The following is a 21,328-nucleotide window of genomic DNA, read 5'->3' on the forward strand; positions in this document are numbered from 1 at the left end:
GAGTTTAGAGAAAGGGGGGATTTGAGCATGTTCAATTCCATTTACCAAATTAAAATATGTTATATGTATTGTGTAAACCTAAAATAGTAAATAATTTATGTAATTTCAAATATTTACAAAATAAAAAAAAAAGAAGTTTTAAAATGAAACAAAAAAAAGAGAGCTTAATTTGGTAAATGGAAAGGGCCTAATAGTAAAACAAATAAAGACATAAAATAAACTTAGGTGTGGGGGAAGAGAGAAGCTAAGGTGTGATGGCTCTCCCTGTACTTTTCCATTGTCTGCATTCAACCCAAAAGCGAAGAAGAAGATAAAGATCGCCTCCTTTCTTCTCTCTCTTTGCTACTGCTATCATCACCGCTCTCTCACACACGCACTAGATCTTCCTTGCTTTTGGTGCTGTGAAAAGCAAATCTGAGGCTCTTGTTAATCTTCGCTCTCTCTCTCTCTCTCTCTCTCTCTTTCGCTCTTCTTTAACAAAATCCATCATTTTTAATCTGGTCCAAATCTTCAAAAACCTTCAAGTTCCATTTATTTACGCTTTCATTTTCTCTTTATTGGGTTTTTTCTCCCATCCCTTGTTAACTTCTTATATTGGGAGCTTGGGGATTAAAGGCTTGGAAAAAAAAAAAAAGCTGTTTCATTTAGTTGCTTCTTCTTCAAGATCTTATCTCACTCTGCTTACAAATCAAGCTGAAAATTTTCTTCTAGGAAATTGATGCTAAAATTCCCTCGGAATTTTCCTCTTGGTTTTAAAGGACGTCGACTTGAGCTACGTAGAATGGTTCTCTAGCTTAAAGTTCTTTGCAGAAAAAGATATAACAGAGTAAAACAGCGCAAAACAGGGGAAATATAAAGGAAGTTTCAATGGATTCAAGTACCCATCAAAGCTATCAAAACCAAAACAACCAGCCCAATTCAGGGTTATTACGTTTTCGTTCAGCTCCAAGCTCTCTTCTCGCTAATTTCACCAATAACCTTGATTGTGGGGTCAATAAAGGCAGTTTCGAGTCAGACAGATTGATATCCAGATTCATGAATTCAAGCGGCGGCAACAGCGAAATCGAGGATAAATCTGGGACAGAGGTCGGTGTTCACTATGCAAATTCGCAGCAGAGTTACTCAGGGTTACCGCCTCATTATCCGAGGCAGAGCTCTGCCACGAGCTCCTCTGCTATGGATAGCTCATACGAGTTATTGGGAATGGATCATCACAGTCAAGGGAAACCGATTGCTTCGAGCCTAATGAGGCAAAGTAGCTCGCCCCCGGGGCTTTTTACCAACTTGTCTGTTCAAAATGGTGTTGTTCTTGTTCTCATTTATGATTATCAGTTTTTTTTGTTGAGGATTTTAATGCTTTTTCTGGGACATTTTGGTTGGTAGTTTAGACTTTAGTTTAACTATTTTGGCAGTTGTCTGTCTTGTCATTTACGATTGGAGAACGACCTATACCCATTAAACTTTAAAGTTAGCATTTTGGTTGTGCTAGATAGATTTGGTGTTGAAATATGGATCTAGCAGCTGATAGTAATTAAGCTTTTTGTAAATTAAAATATAGACCACTCAGTTAATTTGGTTGCTTAGTCTTTACTAATAGTTAGATTGAGTTTATACTAATATTTGATTGGGGAATTTTATTTCACGTATATAAATCAAGAATTTTTTCTTTTCTTTTTTTTTTTTCCCCACCTCATGTGGTTGCATATAAGCTAACCAATGAAGCTCTTATTGGTAAGAGTGGAGATTTAAGGAATTCTTTGATAATTGTTTTTGAATTTCTGGTTGGTTATGGAGGAACCAGAACCAGGGGTAAAAGAGAAGAAAATATAATCCGTTCTTCTAAGAAAATGGATTTAAAATCCTATAGGTCATGTAGAGTTAGAATAGCATGGGATTGGCGACTTAGATTCCATTAATGCTAAATAACTGTTGAACTTTTAAAATTTCACATAAATTTTCTCACAAACAAAATATTTAATGGAACCTGGACATTTGAGGTTGTGTTGTGAATCCATTGTTTGTAATGTGAATCCAGCAAACTTAGTACTGAAAATGTCTTCAGTAAATTGCAGGCTATGCCAGCATGAAAGGTCTGGGAAACTACTGTGGGGTTAACGGTACTAATGGAGAATTAAGTTCATCTTCAAACAGATTGAAGAATCAGATTAGCTTCTCATCAAGACTACCTTCTTCCTTGGGCATATTGTCGCAGATTTCTGAAATTGGCAATGAAAGCATTAGGACTGATGGTCCTGATGATGGCAAACTTGGAAATAGCAACAGTGATGCTCGATTCTATGGCACTGGATACCAATATGGTTCTTGGAATGATTCTGCACACCTCACAAAGAATTTTTCTGGCTTGAAAAGGGCACAGGATAATGACCGGAAGTTCTTTTCCACTAACCAGGTATAGATTTGCCTATCAACTCTAGCTTTTGTTAAATTCCTCAAAAAAGTTATAGCTTTCTTAATTCTTTGTCACTGCATCGATTTTAACTTTTGAGTGATTCTTTATCAATAGAATGATCTTGGAAATTGTGTTCATGTATTATCTCACCACTTGAGTCTGCCGAAGACTTCAAATGAGATGGTTGCCATGGAGAAGTTTCTACATTTTCAAGATTCAGTCCCTTGTAAGATTCGAGCTAAGCGTGGTTGTGCTACTCATCCTCGAAGCATTGCAGAAAGGGTAAAAATACCTACATTTCAAACCTGTTATAGTCCTGCTCTTACTAATTGCCTCCTGATCAGATATCTAGCGATAATTTCAAATTTCACCATATTTTATATGATAAGAGACCGAATTAGAAATTATCAAATTATTCTAGTACATATGCAAAAGCAAACGAATATAGAAGTATGCGTACACACACAGTCAACTTGAGATTTTTGTAGCTACATTGTTTGTACAAAATTTGTCCATTTCATAAAGAGGAATATAAAGGGTAAATTACTTTCAGGTGAGAAGAACCCGGATCAGTGAACGGATGAGAAAGCTACAGGAGCTTGTCCCAAACATGGACAAGGTATGATTTTTTTCTTGCAGTTTTGGGCAGAAAACTCTTGTCTGTGAAACTGATTGTTTCGGGGTTTCATGTTGGCAGCAAACAAATACAGCAGACATGTTAGATTTGGCAGTGGAGTACATCAAGGACCTTCAAAAACAGTTCAAGGTACCTGAGGAGAGCCTAATCTTCTAACTAAACATTCTTGACTGATACTCTTTTTTCATCTTACAGATGCAATGATATTCTTTTGCAGACTCTTAGCGACAATCGTGCAAACTGCAAGTGCTTACATATACAGAAGCCGGTCCCTAAGCAAGTTGTATGATTTGCTTTTGCTTCTGTACAAAGAATAGGGAAAGTAACGGAGAGAAGGGGACAGAATTTTGATCTGAATCGTTGATCTTTCTGATGTGCTGAACCAAGTATAAAGGAACGTTTAGGTTTTTTCTTTTTGCCCTTTTGTCATGTAAAAAGTATGGTTGCATTTCCACCACAAGATTCCAAAATCCTGTAAGCTAACAAAGCTTCCCACTTGGAAGATATATGGAATAAAGAGAAAGTTGTACAGGACATGTTTTTGTATTGCATTCCCCGTTATCATTTCTCTCTTTTGAAATGTGATTCGGTCAGTTTTTAAGAGTCAATGATTTTCAGTTGAAATCCCCTTTTTAAGTATGGCTGGCTTCTATATGTTGATCATCCCATTAATATGGCCCTTGAACCAACCTTATCCTCAAAGGACGCTATTGAATGCAAAACCAGTTGCCCGATCTGACTAATTTCCTTTCTTTATATTGCGGAAAGGGCAGGGAAAAAGAGTAGTGCAAGGAAATAGTCAAGAAAGCTGGCTTTCTCCTTTCTCCAGAGGATGGTACTAAAGCCCCCAACAAACTAACAAAAGCTCTTGCCTAAATGATAGATTCTGTCAAAAACTATGACCTCGGAAACCATATCAAATACTGTTTTATTTTTCAATATATATATATATATATATATATATTGATTTCTATATAGTACTATGTATTACATAGTTGTGTGTTTGAGTTTACTAGTCATTTCTGCAGAGTAATATCGCATTGATTTTTATGTATCTTTTAATTTTAAGAATTGTATTAAAATTCTTTAGCTTTTATTTTCTTCTTTCATCCTCTATTCATTTTATCTTTAGTTTCAAATTTTGAACTTAATATTCTGTAGGAGAAAAATAGTTTTCTTTCATCTTTTGATTTTTTTAATCTTAAATTTCAAATTTGAACTCTGCTTTATCATTTTTTAAAATAAAAACCAGGACTTTAAGATCGTTGGCAATAAATAATTAATATTAATATTTTTTTATTGGCAAAAGAGAAAATTTACATTAAAGGAAAAAAAGAAAAAAAGAAAGGTAGGCTCATAAAGTTTAAAAAGGATCCACACCAAAATTGGGTGTCCATGCAACACACCAAAACATTTCTTCTAAGGGTCGCAATAAGCAAAAGCCGTTAAATGGGTCCCGCACTGACCGTTGGTGTTGGCTTTCTCCTTCACCTCTTAACAGAAAGCCTTTCAATAAATCCGCCATGAACAGAATTCTCTGATCTTTCTACCTCTTCCTTTTCCTTTCCCAAACCCTAACCCTAACCCTAATTTCCAGTTTTCCATCTTCACCTCTTCCCATTGCCCCACAATTCGCCATTTCGCCCTCCGCCACATTTCTGCCTTGATCTTATGATAATGCCATGCAAAGCTTCATTTCTTATGTTTACCAGATCCACCTGATTAATCTTAACCGCCTTTTCTGTGTGATTTAGTTGTTGTGTTTTATCATCGAAATAACCCGTGGGTTTTGCGTGGTGGATCAATTAGAGAGGGAAATTTTGATTGGGTGGTGACCATGTCAAACTTTTATGGGGATTACAATCAAAAGATTGATTATGTATTCAAAGTGGTGTTGATTGGGGATTCAGCAGTTGGAAAATCTCAGCTTCTGGCACGTTTCGCTAGGAACGAATTCAGTGTGGATTCAAAAGCCACAATTGGTGTTGAATTCCAGACTAAAACACTTGCCATTGATCACAAGACTGTTAAAGCACAGATTTGGGACACTGCTGGCCAAGAAAGGTAAAAGTTTTTCTTATATATGCCCGAAATTTTCAATTTTTCCATTTGCATAATTGCTAGATTTGAGGGAAAGAAAGAATTAGAGTAGAAAATGCCAAGGGATGATTATATTATATCTCATCTTTTTACCTACCCAAGGAACAATTAAATAATTGAGCAGAATGCGTTTCATCATTTCAAGCTAAGAAAATTAGGAAAATATGTACATTGGAAGTGAGGTAGAACTGCGTCTATGATGTAGGGGGTGGAATAAGATTTAGACAGGAAAGTAATATCTTTATGCATTTTGTAATGACGAATTAGTGGTGCTCCAGGCCACCAGCCTAGTGCGAAATTCTGGAGATGATGATATATTGGTTGGTTGAAGACCACTAGTCGAAGCCAAGAAATTTGGTAGCTTGAGATTTTCTAATTATTGGTTAATGTGAGGCAGATCTTTATGTTGCTTCTCTTTCAATCGAAGGAATAATGACGATGGTAAGTTTGTTTAGTGTGGACTTAAGTGCTACAATTTCTATCAGTGATTTGATCCTAATGCTGGTTTGAAATCGTAAAGTGCAATAATATAGCAGCTGAGCTGCTAAGAATTACCACTTTCCAGGTTTTCTCATGTTCTGGGCTCTCCAGGAATGGTTTTAGGTGGAATTTAACAGGAAAATTCTTGGTCCTCCAATAAAGACTTAAATTGTTGGTGTCATTGTTGTTGAAGATACAGTCATTTTCCAACAGTTAGAGATCCTAAAACTTTTTCAACTGAGAAGAGATAATGAAATGTAATAGCCAGTCACTGATGCTGTTGTCTGTTAAAGCCTTTTTCTGACAGCTTCCCTAGTTATAAGCCCTTGTTATTCTCTTCCACCAGGAAAAAATTTAAATTAGAAAAGAAGAAGAAAGAAGCAAAGAACTATTTGATGCCCACCAGTAAAACATCAAGAAACAATGAGAATGAGGACCTTCCAGAAACATGTTGGAGTGTTGTTTCCATCTCTTATAGTTACAATGCCAACATCATAGGAATTAGTAAAACATTTTCCATGTACCTTATGCTACTAATAAGCTTTTCCTCTTTCACTTATGATGGCGTCGTGTTATAGTTTTCTCAAGAGTACATCAAAGTTATTGCTTCAGTATTTTCTGACTTTGTGAATTGTTTGTTTGAACTTTATGGTTTATTTGTTGGGTGGATTTATTCATCAAACAAGCACATAAAAAGGATTGTGGCCTAGTATTTTACTGTCATGGGGTCTTGGTTTATAGCTGCACCATTTTACTCAATCCTGAAACCACTGCATGATGATTACTGTTTCTTGTGTCTATGCTTTAACTTAGGGAAAAGTTTGATTTTTACTCTGCAGAATCCCTCTTATCATTAGGTAACTCAAATTACATTTACATATAGACATCGGTAGTCTGGCTTGCTCTCTGAATTTCAGTGATACGTTTTTCCATTCATGTGCATTGCCAAGTTTCTAACAAGAATATCTTCGTGCTCCTCCATGACATTTGACAATCCTTATTCTGCTTTCTGTTTCCTTCTTTATCTTGGTCATGAGCATTCCATCTTTTCCATCAATGGTATCTTCATTTCGAATGCAAACTCAGTTATAGTTTTGATAGCTCATTAAAGTTATTCCTGAATACATTTCCTCATGAAGGATAGGGAATCCGATTAGAATGAAATCTCTTAGAAGTGTATATCATAAAAGATTCTATTTGGTCTAGTTGTAACCAGACATGTTATTCTTGTCTCCTACATGATGCTAGTTTTGAGATGTGTGATAAATTTCCTGCCATTTCACCTGAACAACAACAAAGTCTCATCATTGAGTATGCATGCCACAGATTATACTGTCAGTACTCACTCTTTTCACTCTCACATACACCACAAAGCAAGAGAATGACTTTCAAAGGTTGCCCTAGCATTCCAACTATCAAATTTATTTACCCCAAAAAGCATCTCTATAGTTTTTCCAAGAGATATACTACAAAAACTATATACATGATATTCTTTGAGGTCTTGTATTCTTGAAATGGTCCTTGAATCTGTGGAGGACCATGAAAAATTTTCTGTTTGCATCTAGAAAGTCTAACTGAAATGTGCATACATCCTTTGTATCTTTGGCAATCTTTTTCCCTCCTATTAGCCTCAAGATTACTTTGTCTTATCCAGAACAAAAGCCCATTGAGAAGTGTTAAAAGCTCAGATGAGTTGGCCACACATTTTTTTCCAGATATTTTGCTATGCAATTCAATTACTGGACATCTATTTTGGATCACTTAACTGCTATTGTGCTAGCTATCTGCTATTTTTTTGTATGTGCTTTTGCACAAGCACATGCATGCATGTATTATCTACACTCTGCATATGTGTCTTTTTACATGGATGTCAATACATGTTTGCATGCTTGTACGTTTTATATGAATGTGCCAGTGCCTCTCTTGGATAATATACTCACTTCCACTGCAAAGCCACTCTCTCCACTCCGTTACTTGAGCACATGGTAGAGCTCATATAGAAACTCATGTTCCAATCACACAGGAAGTAACAGAAGTATACTGTGTTTTGTTATACTTATGATTGACTTGCCAACAAAATAAGCGTTGTGATTTGGTTTGAAATTGTTTTGTTTTAGTGAATCTAATAGCCCTGAATTTATTGAAAAACAACAGAAGTTTTCCTGTTAGACTAGCACTGAACAAGATAAGCAGAATTGTATAGTATGATATTGCTTCTTTCTTTCATTTTTTGTCTGAATCCAATAGCCTTAAATTGACTGGAAATTTTGGTGATATTCTACATTGTTAAGTGTTTGATGATATAGAGAATTTTGGCAACTGAAGGGAGAAGAACAATCACAAACAAACACTTGCGCACAACAAAGTAGGTGATAGAAAATTGATAAAGATTCTTGTTGTCTTTGCACTTTATGTTGTCAGAGAGAATTGCTGTTAAGCTAAAGTTCATGAATCTGAATCTGTCATCTTTACTCAAGTAGATTGATGCTACATTGACAAGCATATTTGGTTTATTTTTTGAGATTTTTATAGCAGTTCAAGCAAATCAATGAGATTGTCCGATAGATTTATGACTATATAAAGTGAAAAAAAGTGAGTCTATCTGAAAAGATCCACAAGTTCTGCAGGAATCAGATTGAATCTATAAAAGAACCCTTCATTCTTTCCTTTATGCAGTATATGTATGCTGGCTAAATTTCATTATCGGTGATGCACATTTCATCCAATAAAATAATGAATTGCATCTTATTAGTTCATTCAACAAAATTGAAAGGAAGAAATTTGATTGATTAGTTTGTTTTGCATTTTCTTCCTTTACAGATTGATGATAACAATTACCTTGCTTTAGAAGACTAGGCACATAGTAAGTAACAATTAGAGTGCTAATCTTTCTTTTTTGACGTGGTGATCGTAGTGCTTGCTTTTACTATGTGGACCTAGTTAAAATTAAATCGTTTTCTCTGACATCGGTCTAGTTGCTTTGGATTCACACAGTATTTAGTCATTTTAGTGTGTATAGATTAAGACCAAAGTAACACAGTAATGCCTGATGTATTTACAAGCTCTTGGACTGTGTTTGTCGCATCACGCAATTGCATTTTATTTCCTTCAAATTGAATGGTTTGCTGAAGTTTTCTTCTTTCCGTTCTCCTATCAGGTATAGGGCGGTGACGAGTGCATACTACAGAGGAGCAGTAGGAGCGATGTTAGTGTATGACATGACCAAGCGCCAATCGTTTGACCACATGGCAAGGTGGCTAGAGGAATTGAGGGGGCATGCTGATAAGAATATCGTAATCATGCTTATTGGCAACAAGTGTGACTTGGGAAGTCTGAGAGCAGTGCCAACTGAAGACGCACAAGAGTTTGCTCAAAGAGAGAACCTGTTCTTCATGGAGACATCAGCATTGGAATCCACCAACGTTGAAACTGCATTTTTGACAGTTCTAACAGAGATATATCGAATCATCAGCAAGAAAACCCTTGCTGCTAATGATGAGCTAGATCCCAATGGCAATTCAGGTCTTCTTAAGGGAACCCGGATTATTGTTCCCAATCAGGAGCTGCAAACAGAAAGGAAAGGTGGCTGCTGTGGATGATCCTAATTCTAACAGGCCCCCCTTTTTCTTTTTTCCCAAACTTTGTTTTGATACAATACTTTTTGCCAGACTTTTTGATTTGTTAATTTAGGTTCTTTTTTGTAATTCTTAAGAAAAGCATATCAGTATTTTTTAGGAAAGGTTATTCATTTTCTCGGGTGACAAGAATGACGTAATGTTGATTAATTAACTTGGTGTGCATATATATATATTAATTTCCGCAAAGTTAACATTGAGGTGAATGATAATATTATGGAATGAGGCCTATATAGTCCTACACTACTACTATTACGTTCAAATTGGCTCTGTATGAGATGGAAAATTTGTCTATTTTTATACATTTTTAATTCTTTCTTAATATTTATCAAATATAATAAAAAAATTATATTAAAACATTCGTGTCAAATTTATTATAATCTTTCTATTTATTCTTTTTTTTTTTACATTTTTTTTCATAACAGAATTCAATTTTTCAAATTGACATCCCTACATTAAGTACAAAAATCGAAGAAAATTATTTAATAAATATTTTTTTAATTTATATATATAATTTTAAAAACAAATGAACTTCTTGAGTATCTAAATCAAATGTAAATATATACAATTTTCCAATTTGACAAGAAAATAGTTCTTGAATTCAAGATTATTATTTTATCACAAGGAACAAATTAACCAATTAATCTAAAGTATCTAACCTCATAAGTATAAATGAAAACTAAATTCATGTGAGCTTGGAATTAATCATTATAGTTCGTTTGACAACCCAAAAATGACTTATTGGAAGAAAATTTTTTCTGTATAAAATATTTTATAGGAAAATTTAATATTTTTTGTTGTTTGGATAAACTGTCAAAAATATTTTTTATTATTTGGATCATTTTATAAAAAATATTTTTCATCATGTGGAGTTATTTAAGTGTTAAAATAATAAATAAGAGTTGAGTACAAAATATGATATTTGATTTTCACTAATTTGAGATAAAAATTAACATAAAAATGAAAATAAATAAAATCAATAATAATATTTCCCAAAGCATTTAACCACAAATCTATAATCAAAATAAACTTTAATTTTTTAAAAAAATTTCATCTTATCACTTTTTAATTATAACTATAAAAATATAAATATTCATCAATTGTGTAAGATAGCCAAAACTTATACTTATAAATATATATTCATTAAATAACAATTATTGAAATATTTTTTATTATAATTATTTGTAAGATTTAAACCTATTTTTAATATATATTCATCAAATGATGGTTATTGAAATATTTTTTATTATAATTATTAGTAAAATTTATTTCATTTATATAAAAAAAATTTAATTGTATTGAATGGTTTCATTAAAATCATATTTTATAATTTAAATATTATTACTTTAATTAATTATTTTAAAATTAAATATTAATATCCATCAAACTTATATTCATAATTTAATATAAAAGTATTTTTGTTATTTTCTAGAATATATCTTACCCCTTTTAAGGGCATAAAATATTTTTTATAATTAATTTTATTGACTCGTAAAATATTTTATATTTAAAATTAATTTTTCTTTTGTCAAACAAGCATAAATCTTAAAAATATTTTTTTAAAAATATTTTATTGAAAAACAAATTAACCCTTAACACCAAACCAAAGCCATAACGTATAATTTTAACTTTTGATTACCATAGGATTTTAATTTTATTTTTATTTATGGTGGGTTTTCTTTCTTGTTGTGTTTTTTTACTATTAGTAATTTGTAATTTATGTTTTCGTTTTCCTAGTATCATTAAACTATCGCTAGGGTGAGCAAAAGAGCAATCGTAGCAACCAAACACGACTGCACTTAAGCGCCTAAACTCAAAATTTGAAAATTAGAAAAAGCATGCAAAGCGAAGGAACGCATACTTGCACGTGCCAAACATTTTCCTGAAACCACCTGGGAGTGGGATGGCAACTCCTTTCCGCCTATAATGCCGCCCATTTTTCATTTTGAAAAATTTGCCAAACTCGCCTCTCCCTCAAACAACAAAGCGCTCTCTCTCACTTTCTCTCTGTCCCCTTTTATCTTCTGCTGAGAGACCCTTCATCACCGTCAAACCGTATCAAGAAAACCCCATTTCTTCCAGAGGTAAATAAACTAACCCAACCCCTTTTCTCAGTCTTTCTTGCTTTCTTTCTCGTTTTCCATCTTTCTTGGAAATTTCAGATACCCATATTCGTTTTCTTGTTTTTTTTTTTTTGTCTTTTTTCAGTCAGTTGAAACTATGCAATGGCAGATTCAAGAGACAGAATCACGAGAGCCGTTGATATAGCAGAAGTCTTCGCTCGAAGACGGTCTGGACCTTTGGGGATTCTCTCCGATGAAGCACAGGAGTTGTTAGCCTCCCCTGTTCAACGACCGGTCACTCGTAGGCCAACGGGTGTTGCTGTAACTACTTCTACGTCGCGTGGTGGAGGGCTCCGCAGGGGTAGCAGTTTTGGGACCCAAGATCCGGAATTAGAATTGGCCGTAATCTGTACCGATCGCCGGCTCCTGGAAGAGAGAATGCTCTGGTGAGTGCATGGGGCGTGGACGGGGTCGACTTACGGGCAGTGTGTTACCTTCTTGGTACCCTAGAACTCCTCTCCGTGATATTACTGCTGTTGTAAGGGTAATGCTTGCTCTCTCCCTTTTTTTTTTTGGTGATATGTTACTTAAGGGTTTTGATTCTGTATTTTGATCTCTTTCTTTGTTTTCTATGTTCACTTCTAAAAGGAAAAAATATTGATTGGTTTATTTTGAACTGCACTAGTTACTTTTGCCAGAGAGATTCTTGCCATTATGATTATTCAACCCCTGATTTATGAATTGTCATGGTTCGGGCTTCATTTCCTTTTGTTTGATATATTTTGGTCGTTTATTGAATACTTTCATATGCAATTTGATTGGTTTTGGTATTTATTGTCTTTTTTTCCCTTTATTTCCAATATGTTTAATGATTGTTGAATTTTGTATTATCATAGAAGTTGCTTGCTTGAATGAGCTTGATTTTACTTTTTCAGGTCTGGGTTTTTATCCGCTTGTTTACTGTTAGATGTTCATGTAATTGTCTACATTTTGTCAAGTTTATCTTTAGGCTCCCTTAGTACTTCTTAATAACCCGTAGTCTATAGCTCCAGTCAGTAAGGCTTGTCTAGTTCTCTCTGCTTTCTAGTTTCTAATAGTACATGGATGCATACTCCCTGTTGGTCTATATGCTATGTAGATTTCAGTCTGATATATTTACTCCAGTTGTTGTATTTTGTTTTTTCTTTTCGTTTTCTTTTTTCTTCTGATTGTTGGTATATGGGTTTCGTCAGCTGTGTTAATGAGATGTCCATTCATTACACTTGCACTGTTACTATGTCATCCTGTCAAAAACCCATTTTGGTGCCCTATCCTTTCAGCCAAAATGGAGAGCTTCATATCGTACATTAGATAAGGCGCTCAACTCGAGCTCCAACAGAATGGCCAGAGTTTATCTTTGTTTTCTGTGTGTCAAAGTTGGAAAGAAATTTCTCATTTCTTTCGGTTGTTTATTTTGAGGACAAGCCTGATTAGCTTAGGATTTGTTGGACTGTATAAGATTTGAGCTGAAATAGAGTATGTTCAGATAATTATATAAGTTATATAGTTAAGAGTTTTAATACAATACTATTACCTAGTTAGATTACAATATCTAGTTAAGAATTATATTATAATACTATTGATTAGATAGAGATGGATTATGAATAGGATAAGTTTTATATGTGTGTGTGTGTGTGTGTGTGTGTATGTATGTATGTATGTATGTATGTATAACTTATGCAATTTTATAGCAGAAGAGTTCTCTTCTAGTAATATGGTATTTTTTGTTGTTGTTTGACTTGGGGTTTTCTTAGGCTTGCTGAGATAATTAAATTGATGCGAATTTAACCAGGCCATTGAAAGGAGGAGAGCTCGTTTAGGAGAAGGCGAAGGCCAAATACTTGAGAGCCCAATGTCTCAAGACGAGAGGGTTCTTAATTCAAATATATCATCAGGTGTTCAACTCGAGCACAATTTCTCCACTCCAGCTTCAACTGCCAGAATGAAGCCTTGCCCTCAATCAGTCCGTAATGTGTCAAAGATTTTGCTTAATGTCACGAATCAGAATGGTGAGGAATCAGAGATTCTTACACCCCAAAAGAAACTCTTGAACTCAATTGATACTGTAGAGAAAGCTGTGTTGGAGGAATTACAGAAAATGAAGAGGACTCCCAGTGCCAAGAAAGCAGAAAGACAAATGAAAGTCCGCACACTGATGTCAATGCGTTGATGTTTAGTGCATTATGCAACCACAAGGATTGGGAAGACAGCATCAGTTAGAACAACTGGGAGGCTAGAGATTGAAAGCCACCTTGCAGCGGGAAGCTGGCTAATCATCCTCTGATGATATGTTCACGTTGTTGAACTCGAACACCAGATAGCATAGATACTTTCTATCTTCTTTTACAGTTTGACATATTACTAAATGACTCACTATAGGATCATTGCCAATTTTCCTTCAATCCTCGCTGAAGGCCCTGGTAGAAGATTGGTAAGCAATCTTGTTTTTCTCTCCTTCATTTTTTGAAGGGACCAGTGTAGGAATAGAAGGATTTGTTTCAAAATCATGTAGATATACAACTTGTTTGGACATGCTTCACATTTTTTCTTGGCTCTATGTTCATGTTACCATCACCATGTACTGATCAAGTATCATAAGAATGGATTTTAACAAGAATGGCTCCATTTTCATGACTTTTCTAGCATATTGAAAAATAGAATAATGATAAAGCTGCTATGTATTTCATTAATTTCCTGAAAGTAGCAGGAACTGGTTGTTAATTAAAGTTGAATATATCCTTGACCTGTCCTTTTGGATCATTCTAACAAGATTCATAATATGGTCAAGTTCAACCTGAAAAAGTATTGGCCACATGTCCTGTTTCTTTGACAAATAATGGAGTTTGAGTATGGTTTTGGGTGAAGCAGAGGGCAGTAGGAGGGGATGTGGGTGTGGATGATAGCCAGAGCAGGTTGTCATGAATCTTATATCAAAAAGGGGTGGAGTTGAGTTTTGGATTTATAAATAAAGGTTTATTTTCATTGGATATATTTTTAAGTTGAAAATGTAAATTTGTGATAAGTGTTATTAAAATTAAGGTATAATTTTTTTTTTGATAGTATAGAATATTATTGATTTCACATCAATAAGAGATTAGGTAGTTTACTTTCTATCCAAGGAACATATTTTTTGAATTAAACGTGGACAAGTGACATATCATATCTTTTTTTTTTTAATAATTTTTAAAACTATTTTTATTTGTTTCTTTTTTAATGTTTTTTCTTATATCCGGCTTACCAATCCAAGGTCTAATAATTTTGGGCTTTAAATCTAGAGTAACAGATTGGCCTTCTAACTAACAGGGTTTAAACCCAATTAGCAGTTAAACCTTGGACTCAAATTAAAATAAGTCCAAATAAAACAAGTTTTAAAAATTAATACTCTCAACAAGACTAAATATCGGTAATCATTCAACTTGAAACTAAAATTCACACTAAATGACTATACAAAATGGAATGTCTAGCCACTTTATTGGTTTCTCTTTTCTGAATTAGTAATTTTACTTACTAAAATTATTAAAATATCTTGAATTTCAAAGTAAACATTATATTTCTTTACATGTAAGGGTATCTTTATAAATTTATTGGGATATATTTATTTACATAAAAAAAATTGAGTAATGCTTTCATTTTCAACGAAGAGAACAAGACCTTTGCAATTATTTTGAATTTTTTGCCTGTTAACAAATAGAATGGAAATCTCTTAAAAATATTGATTTTGTCATTTTGTTGTAAAATTAATGCATGGTCCCTGATGATGGAGTATAAAAGCCAAAGAGATTAGAGTGGAACAGGTCAGATAATTGAAGGTTAGAACATCATTTTTAGGCGATGGGGACTATTTCTGCATAATGCACGAGGGCCACTGCAGTTTCCTTTTGTTGTTAATTAGAGAGGACCACTGCAAATCTCCATCTGCTTGTCCCAAATTGCCATAGCAAAGACCAAATATTAAGACTTTCCTAATTATCAATGAAACCCATATTTCCATTTTTCTTTTGGCAACAGACATCGACCAAATTTGTAATTCGCATATGGTCCCTGCCCTCAGTCTCCCTCCATGTTTGTCATATGCAGGAAGCAAACTTTGTGGAACAAGATTCTCTCCTAACAATTTCAAGGACTTTCTTGAGCATTGAAAAACTTGATTAAATCATAAACGATGCCGGATGAACCAAGATAATAAAATGGGACTATTTTTTTTAATATTTAAAAATAAAGTGTTTTCGAAAATAACCACATTTTTTATTTTCACTGTTTTTATTCAACAGAAAAGATTTTTTAATAAAATTATTCTCAATGAAACTTTCTCATATTTAAGTGCACATGTTGAAAAAAATATTATTATATATCATGTTGAAAAATGTTATTACATACTATATTTAAGGTGTTTAACTTCAAACGTTTATGTCCTAATGAAATACAAAAATAGAGACCAAATTACATACTATGCTTAAAAAATAATACTATTACACCTCATGTTCAAAAAAATATAATTATATCATGTTAAAAAAATGAAAAAAAATTGTTACAGCTATATTTAAGATATTTAACCTCAAGAGTTTATATTTTAGTAAAATACAAAGATAGAGATCAAGTTGTTTAAATTGGTTTTGTGAATATAAATCAATAAACTTAAAAACATATCATCTCTCTTTGGTCTATATATTGATGACAATATGACGAAAAATAAACAGAAAGAGATGACAATAGTGGTAAAATTAGAAAGAGCTTAGTGGCGAGAGAGAGAAATTGAGAACACAATAGACAAATGCGAGGAAAAGAAATTGATAAAATTAGAGAGAATTAGATGGTGAGAGAGAGAAATCGAAAACACAAACAGATGTTGGAGAGAAAAATCAAGAGGAAAAAGTTTGTTTAATTTGTCAAATCATGATAAAATTAGGAAAAAACAGTTAATTTTGTATTAGAGGTTATTTTTTAAATGACCTTATGAAGTTAACAATTTCTCATAATTTCCTTTAATAAAATAGTTGTATATGCTTATATGATACATCATTTGTTAGTATAAATGTCTATTCAGGATTTGATCATGTAAATAAATCAATCACACCATAGCTTTTTTAATTGAAATATACCCAAAATAATACTTTTCATTAATATTAGCATGGAATATTTAATATATAAATGTCTGTGTATATGTTATATAAATCCTAAACGATACCGGATGAACATAAATAATAAAATAGTTGTATATGCCTATATGATACATCACTTAAAGTTTGCAATTAGGACTGGATCATGTAAATAAATCACACACAATATAGCTTTCTTAATAAAAATATACTCAAAATTAAGTAATTCTTATAATTATTTAGTGCATACTCGTATTAGTATGTGTTATATATTAGTTATTTATTTGTTTGATGAAAGCGATAGAACGCAAAAATTAGGGATGAAACTCTATAAAAGCATGTTAAAAGTCCAGCATTTACAACACTTAAGAAAAAGAGAAACAGCCTTTGTCCAATTTGCGATGGCCATCATATCTAGTGACATTCTCTATTACCCTCTCTTTTTGATTTGGTTCAGCACTGCTCTCCTAGTCCACTCTTTCATCAAAAGATTCCTGAAGCCTTCTCGCACCCCAGTTCCAGACCCACCGAGCCCACCTGCACTCCCACTGGTCGGTCACCTCCATCTAGTCAGCTCCGTCCTACCCAAATCTTTCCAAGCCCTGGCTGGACGCTATGGCCCTCTCATGCAGATCCGTCTGGGTGCATCATCTTGCGTTGTTGTATCCAACGCCACGGTTGCCAAAGAAATCTTCAAAACTCAGGAGCTTAATTTTTCTTCCAGGCCCGAATTCGGTTCGTCAGAGTATTTCATTTATAGAGGCTCAAGGTTTGTCCTGGCTCAATACGGTGACTACTGGCGTTTCATGAAGAAACTTTGCATGACAAGGCTCCTAGCCGTCCCTCAACTAGACAAGTTCGCCGACATCCGAGACCAAGAGAAGGTCAAGCTCGTGGAATCCGTGATGAAACGTTGCAAAGAAGGGGAGCCCTGTGATTTGAGCAGCGAGTTAACCACCCTGACGAATAATACTATCTGTAGAATGGCAATGAGCTCACGCTGTTCGGGGAACGATAACGATGCTGCTGAGATTAAAGAGTTGATTCGGACATGTTTGCAGCTTTCAGGGAAGATAAGCGTAGGAGATGTATTGGGTCCCCTGAAGATATTGGATTTCTCTGGAAACGGCCAGAAGCTTAAGTCAGCGTTGCTGAAGTATGACCGGTTGGCGGACAGGGTCATCAAGGAACATCAAGAGGAGGCCATGAAGGGTTTGGATAAGAATCAAAGGAAGGATCTGTTGGATATTTTGTTGGAGGTTTACAGAGACCCAACTGCTGAAGTGAAGATTTCCATGAAGGACATCAAGTCTTTCTTGCTGGTAAGTTCTCTACCTCCTGCTAGAGATGTAAGCACTGAGCAAGCAAGATAAGTTGTTAGATTCGGACTATGAAAAAAAATTCCATTTTTCTTTGTTGTATTTAATATGGTTTAAATTAACATAATAACTACTATTTTGTTTGGTCAATTGAATTCGCCTTTTAGTCGTTGATGAAAATACTCAAATGAATCCCAAATCCAAACCAAATCCCATGATCAACGTTATTATTAGTTAAATCTTGAATAAAATTTAAATTGTTTTTAACTAAAAATGAAATAGCTAGATAATTAAGCTCAAAAGAATCATTAAAAAGCATTAAATATCTATTCAAAAATCTTGTAAGCAAATTGAATAGAATTTCGAATTCAATTGGTTTTTGAACTATTTACTTTCATTATTAATTTCTGTTTAGTTACTAGTTTGGTCAAGTCTGTTATTTGAGTTTTGAATTGAACTGGTTAGATATTATTAAGTCTGATTAAGTTGATTAGATTGATTTTATTACTTATATTAATAATAGATCATTGGACTTTAGGACATAAAAATAAGAAGTGTATTACAATCCATGATCTTAGGTATAAGGTGAATTACACAACTCTATAGTTAAGAAATAGTACAAGTTAATTAAAGGTGTAATATGAATTATAACATTACTTGAATTCGACTCATTTAGAAAGTAAAAACTCACCAATCATCAAACGCTTAACTTGAACCCCTTCAAATTTTACTTTCAAACAAATATATTTGACTGATCATACACTAATTAATTTCCATCCACTTTAGATAGAATGGTAGATATACAAATTAAATAGACTATACTTAAATTTATGAATTAATTAACTTAATTATATCCCTTGTGTTTTCAAGGCAAAATTTTTGACAAACTTGATGTATACATGAGCACGTAAATACTTTTATAGAATTCACACAAATTTATATTGTTAATTAAGTCCTATATATATATATATTCCATGCTATAAACAAATTGATTATGCATAATTGATCTTTGAATGCGGATGATAAGGATATATTCATGGCCGGTACCGATACATCCTCCGCAGCCATGCAATGGGCCATGGGGGAGCTCATCAACCACCCAAAAGCCTTTCAGAAGCTTAGAGATGAAATCAATTCGGTCGTGGGGCCTAACAGGCTAGTCAAAGAATCGGACGTCCCGAATCTTCCTTACCTCCGGGCAGTCATAAGGGAAACTCTACGGCTTCATCCTTCAGCTCCCTTGATCATCAGGGAATGTGCTGAAGATTGCAAGGTCAATGGCTTCATGGTGAAGGCCAAGACCCGAGTTTTAGTCAATGTCTTTGCTGTCATGAGGGACCCTGATTCATGGACAAATCCCAATGAATTCGATCCTGAAAGATTCCTGGAGAGCTCTGATGAAAGAATTGGAGAGCATCAAATGGAATTCAAGGGTCAGAACTTTCGGTACCTTCCTTTCGGGAGCGGTCGGAGAGGATGTCCCGGAGCCTCCCTTGCCATGTTGGTGATGCATGCAGCTGTGGGATCCTTGGTTCAGTGCTTTGATTGGAAGGTGAAGGATGGAGAGAAGGTTGATTTGAGCCTCGGATCAGGGTTCGCTTCAGAAATGGCTCGTCCACTCGTGTGTTACCCAATCGCACGTTGCAACCCCTTTTGAGAAAACATTATGAAAAGGTCCAAACAAATATTAAGGAGCTTTGTGTTTGGAAATTAATTAGTATTTCTTTTCCAACTGCCTACTTAATTTATTAGTTTAAGTTTCTGAGTTGCAAAAATTTCAGTTGTATAAAGGTTGTATTGTGTACGTTAGTATATATACATTATTGTGTTTATCAAAAAAAAAAAGATTGTGTTATTTATTTATTTATATATATATATATATCAAGAAAGCAAAAGTGAGAAGTGAAAGTTTTGAGACAAAAAGGAAAATTACTTATTATTCTATTTACGTGCTCAAGATCATATCTACTTTTACAAAAAATTATCTCGATTTGTCAATATTCTAAAATCAAGTCAAAATGAACTAAAGACTTAAAAAAAGAAAGGGTATTGACTAGATGGTAAGCAAGTTGCAAGTTGCAGCTTATGGTTAATTGATGCAAAAATCATTGCAGGCTGTGGGGTTCGAACCCACGCGTACTTATGTACAGAAGATCTTAAGTCTTCCCCCTTAACCTCTCGGGCAAACCTGCTGTTGATTCTTAGGCCGCATTATTATAGATTTAGAATAGGTAGCATTGAACTTAATTTAGTTTAACAACCTCTCATATCTATTTATACTATATATATTTTTGGTAGATCTAAGCATTGGATTTCATACTCTATTCACGTCGATCATGCATACCAAATTTTAAATTAATTAAAAATATCTACCTAATTTTTTGATATAATAAAATTTTGATCTTAATTTGAATATATATATATATATATATATATATGAAGGCAATATTCACAATTGATATGATAAATATATAGGATTGACATGAAAATTTACGTATATAACAAGCCCAAGTATATAACAAGCCCAAGTAGATTATTAAATCTAACAGTTGGTTTGTTAAAATATTAATAGGATACTAAGTTATAAAAAGAATAAAATACCAATTAATTGTATATTAATGTAATTTAATCCCTCCTCTCTCTCTTTCTCTATATATATACACTGCTAAAAGGTGTAAAAATATGAACTAGTAATTATGTTTGGAGATGACAGCTTCAATTCATTGACTTTTCAAAAGGGAAAAACAATTCATACTTATAATAAATATATATATATATATATATATATTAACATTGTAGCACCAATTATTCATGGTTTCACCCGCGAGATCAGATCCTAGGAAATCAAAAGTTAGTGCTTGGTTCCTTGAATCAACAAATTAAATATTGAACCAGAAATCAAGGCGTTAAGAAATTCGAACTCTAACATTGTTGTAATTTATTATTATAATGTATGGAAGCTATGAACTATGCCCAAGCAATCATCGAATTCCCCTTCAAATAATCTTCGTTTACTTGCAACCCCATGTCCTAGGGAATCGAGATTCAAGTGAGTCAATTGCAAGCTTTAATTAACAAACTATCACAGTCGCATATCATGTACTTGATATGATTTTAGTATACTGGGGGCACGTGACCGCATGATAGAGTTTCATACATGCATAAAGTTTGATAAAATAATAGTTTCTTTTGGGTGAAGATATAATTAATTCCTTATGTTCTGAAGAATAAAATTCAAATGTTTTTTATTTGAGGGAAGACGAGATTTAAATTCTATTAAAAAAAGATAAATCATATATTAATTATTGAATTAAATGTTAAAAAACAAAATCACTACTCAGTAATTGATGATAAATAATTCTATAGTTTATTTTCTCTTTATAAGGATATTTAAATGGTTAACGGTATAATTGAAATTTTAATTTGAAAATCATAGATTTAAAGTATTGAAATGTGAAGGGTGGGATTTATGAGATTAGAGATGGTAACTTCATTTTATGACTCAATTTACTTAGGTATGTACAAAAAAAAAATCATTCAAAAATATAT

At 33.5% G+C, this 21,328-nt stretch overlaps 4 protein-coding genes and 1 non-coding gene across 6 annotated transcripts; 4 read left to right on the forward strand and 1 right to left on the reverse strand.

Annotated features, from left to right (window-relative positions):
- The first annotated feature begins 244 nt into the window (after positions 1–244).
- FBH4 (basic helix-loop-helix (bHLH) DNA-binding superfamily protein) lies at positions 245–3,583 on the forward strand. Of its 2 annotated transcripts, none has more exons than XM_021426068.1 (6): positions 245–1,300; positions 2,073–2,410; positions 2,525–2,692; positions 2,964–3,029; positions 3,108–3,176; positions 3,243–3,583. In XM_021426068.1, exons 1-6 carry the CDS (start codon positions 868–870, stop codon positions 3,249–3,251), a joined length of 1,083 nt encoding a protein of 360 aa, XP_021281743.1. In that variant the 5' UTR covers positions 245–867; the 3' UTR covers positions 3,252–3,583. The 2 variants fall into 2 exon arrangements, with proteins under 2 accessions (XP_021281743.1, XP_021281742.1); XM_021426067.2 differs by having other exon boundaries at positions 3,265–3,583.
- An 892-nt stretch (positions 3,584–4,475) lies between these two features.
- On the forward strand, positions 4,476–9,445 carry RABA4D (RAB GTPase homolog A4D). Its single transcript, XM_021426069.2, has 2 exons — positions 4,476–5,111; positions 8,785–9,445. Exons 1-2 carry the CDS (start codon positions 4,885–4,887, stop codon positions 9,224–9,226), a joined length of 669 nt encoding a protein of 222 aa, XP_021281744.1. The 5' UTR covers positions 4,476–4,884; the 3' UTR covers positions 9,227–9,445.
- Positions 9,446–11,458: 2,013 nt separating this feature from the next.
- On the forward strand, positions 11,459–13,976 carry LOC110415446 (protein POLYCHOME-like). The gene is given in 4 exon segments (XM_021427110.2): positions 11,459–11,698; positions 11,701–11,768; positions 11,771–11,869; positions 13,157–13,976. Coding segments are annotated over 4 exon segments (756 nt in total). The 5' UTR covers positions 11,459–11,487; the 3' UTR covers positions 13,535–13,976.
- Positions 13,977–16,861: 2,885 nt separating this feature from the next.
- On the forward strand, positions 16,862–19,497 carry CYP712A1 (cytochrome P450, family 712, subfamily A, polypeptide 1). The gene is made up of 2 exons (XM_021426821.1): positions 16,862–17,782; positions 18,807–19,497. The coding sequence occupies exons 1-2, from the start codon at positions 16,862–16,864 to the stop codon at positions 19,434–19,436; spliced, it is 1,551 nt and encodes a 516-aa protein (XP_021282496.1). The 3' UTR covers positions 19,437–19,497.
- Positions 19,498–19,888: 391 nt separating this feature from the next.
- On the reverse strand, positions 19,889–19,971 carry TRNAL-UAA (transfer RNA leucine (anticodon UAA)). Its single transcript has one exon. It is a non-coding gene; the product is annotated as a tRNA-Leu (tRNA).
- Positions 19,972–21,328: the final 1,357 nt, after the last annotated feature.

The sequence above is a fragment of the Theobroma umbraticum genome, unplaced genomic scaffold (genome assembly GCF_002168275.2).
Source record: "Theobroma umbraticum cultivar Fairchild unplaced genomic scaffold, ASM216827v3 scaffold_147.0, whole genome shotgun sequence".
Lineage (NCBI taxonomy): Eukaryota > Viridiplantae > Streptophyta > Magnoliopsida > Malvales > Malvaceae > Theobroma > Theobroma umbraticum.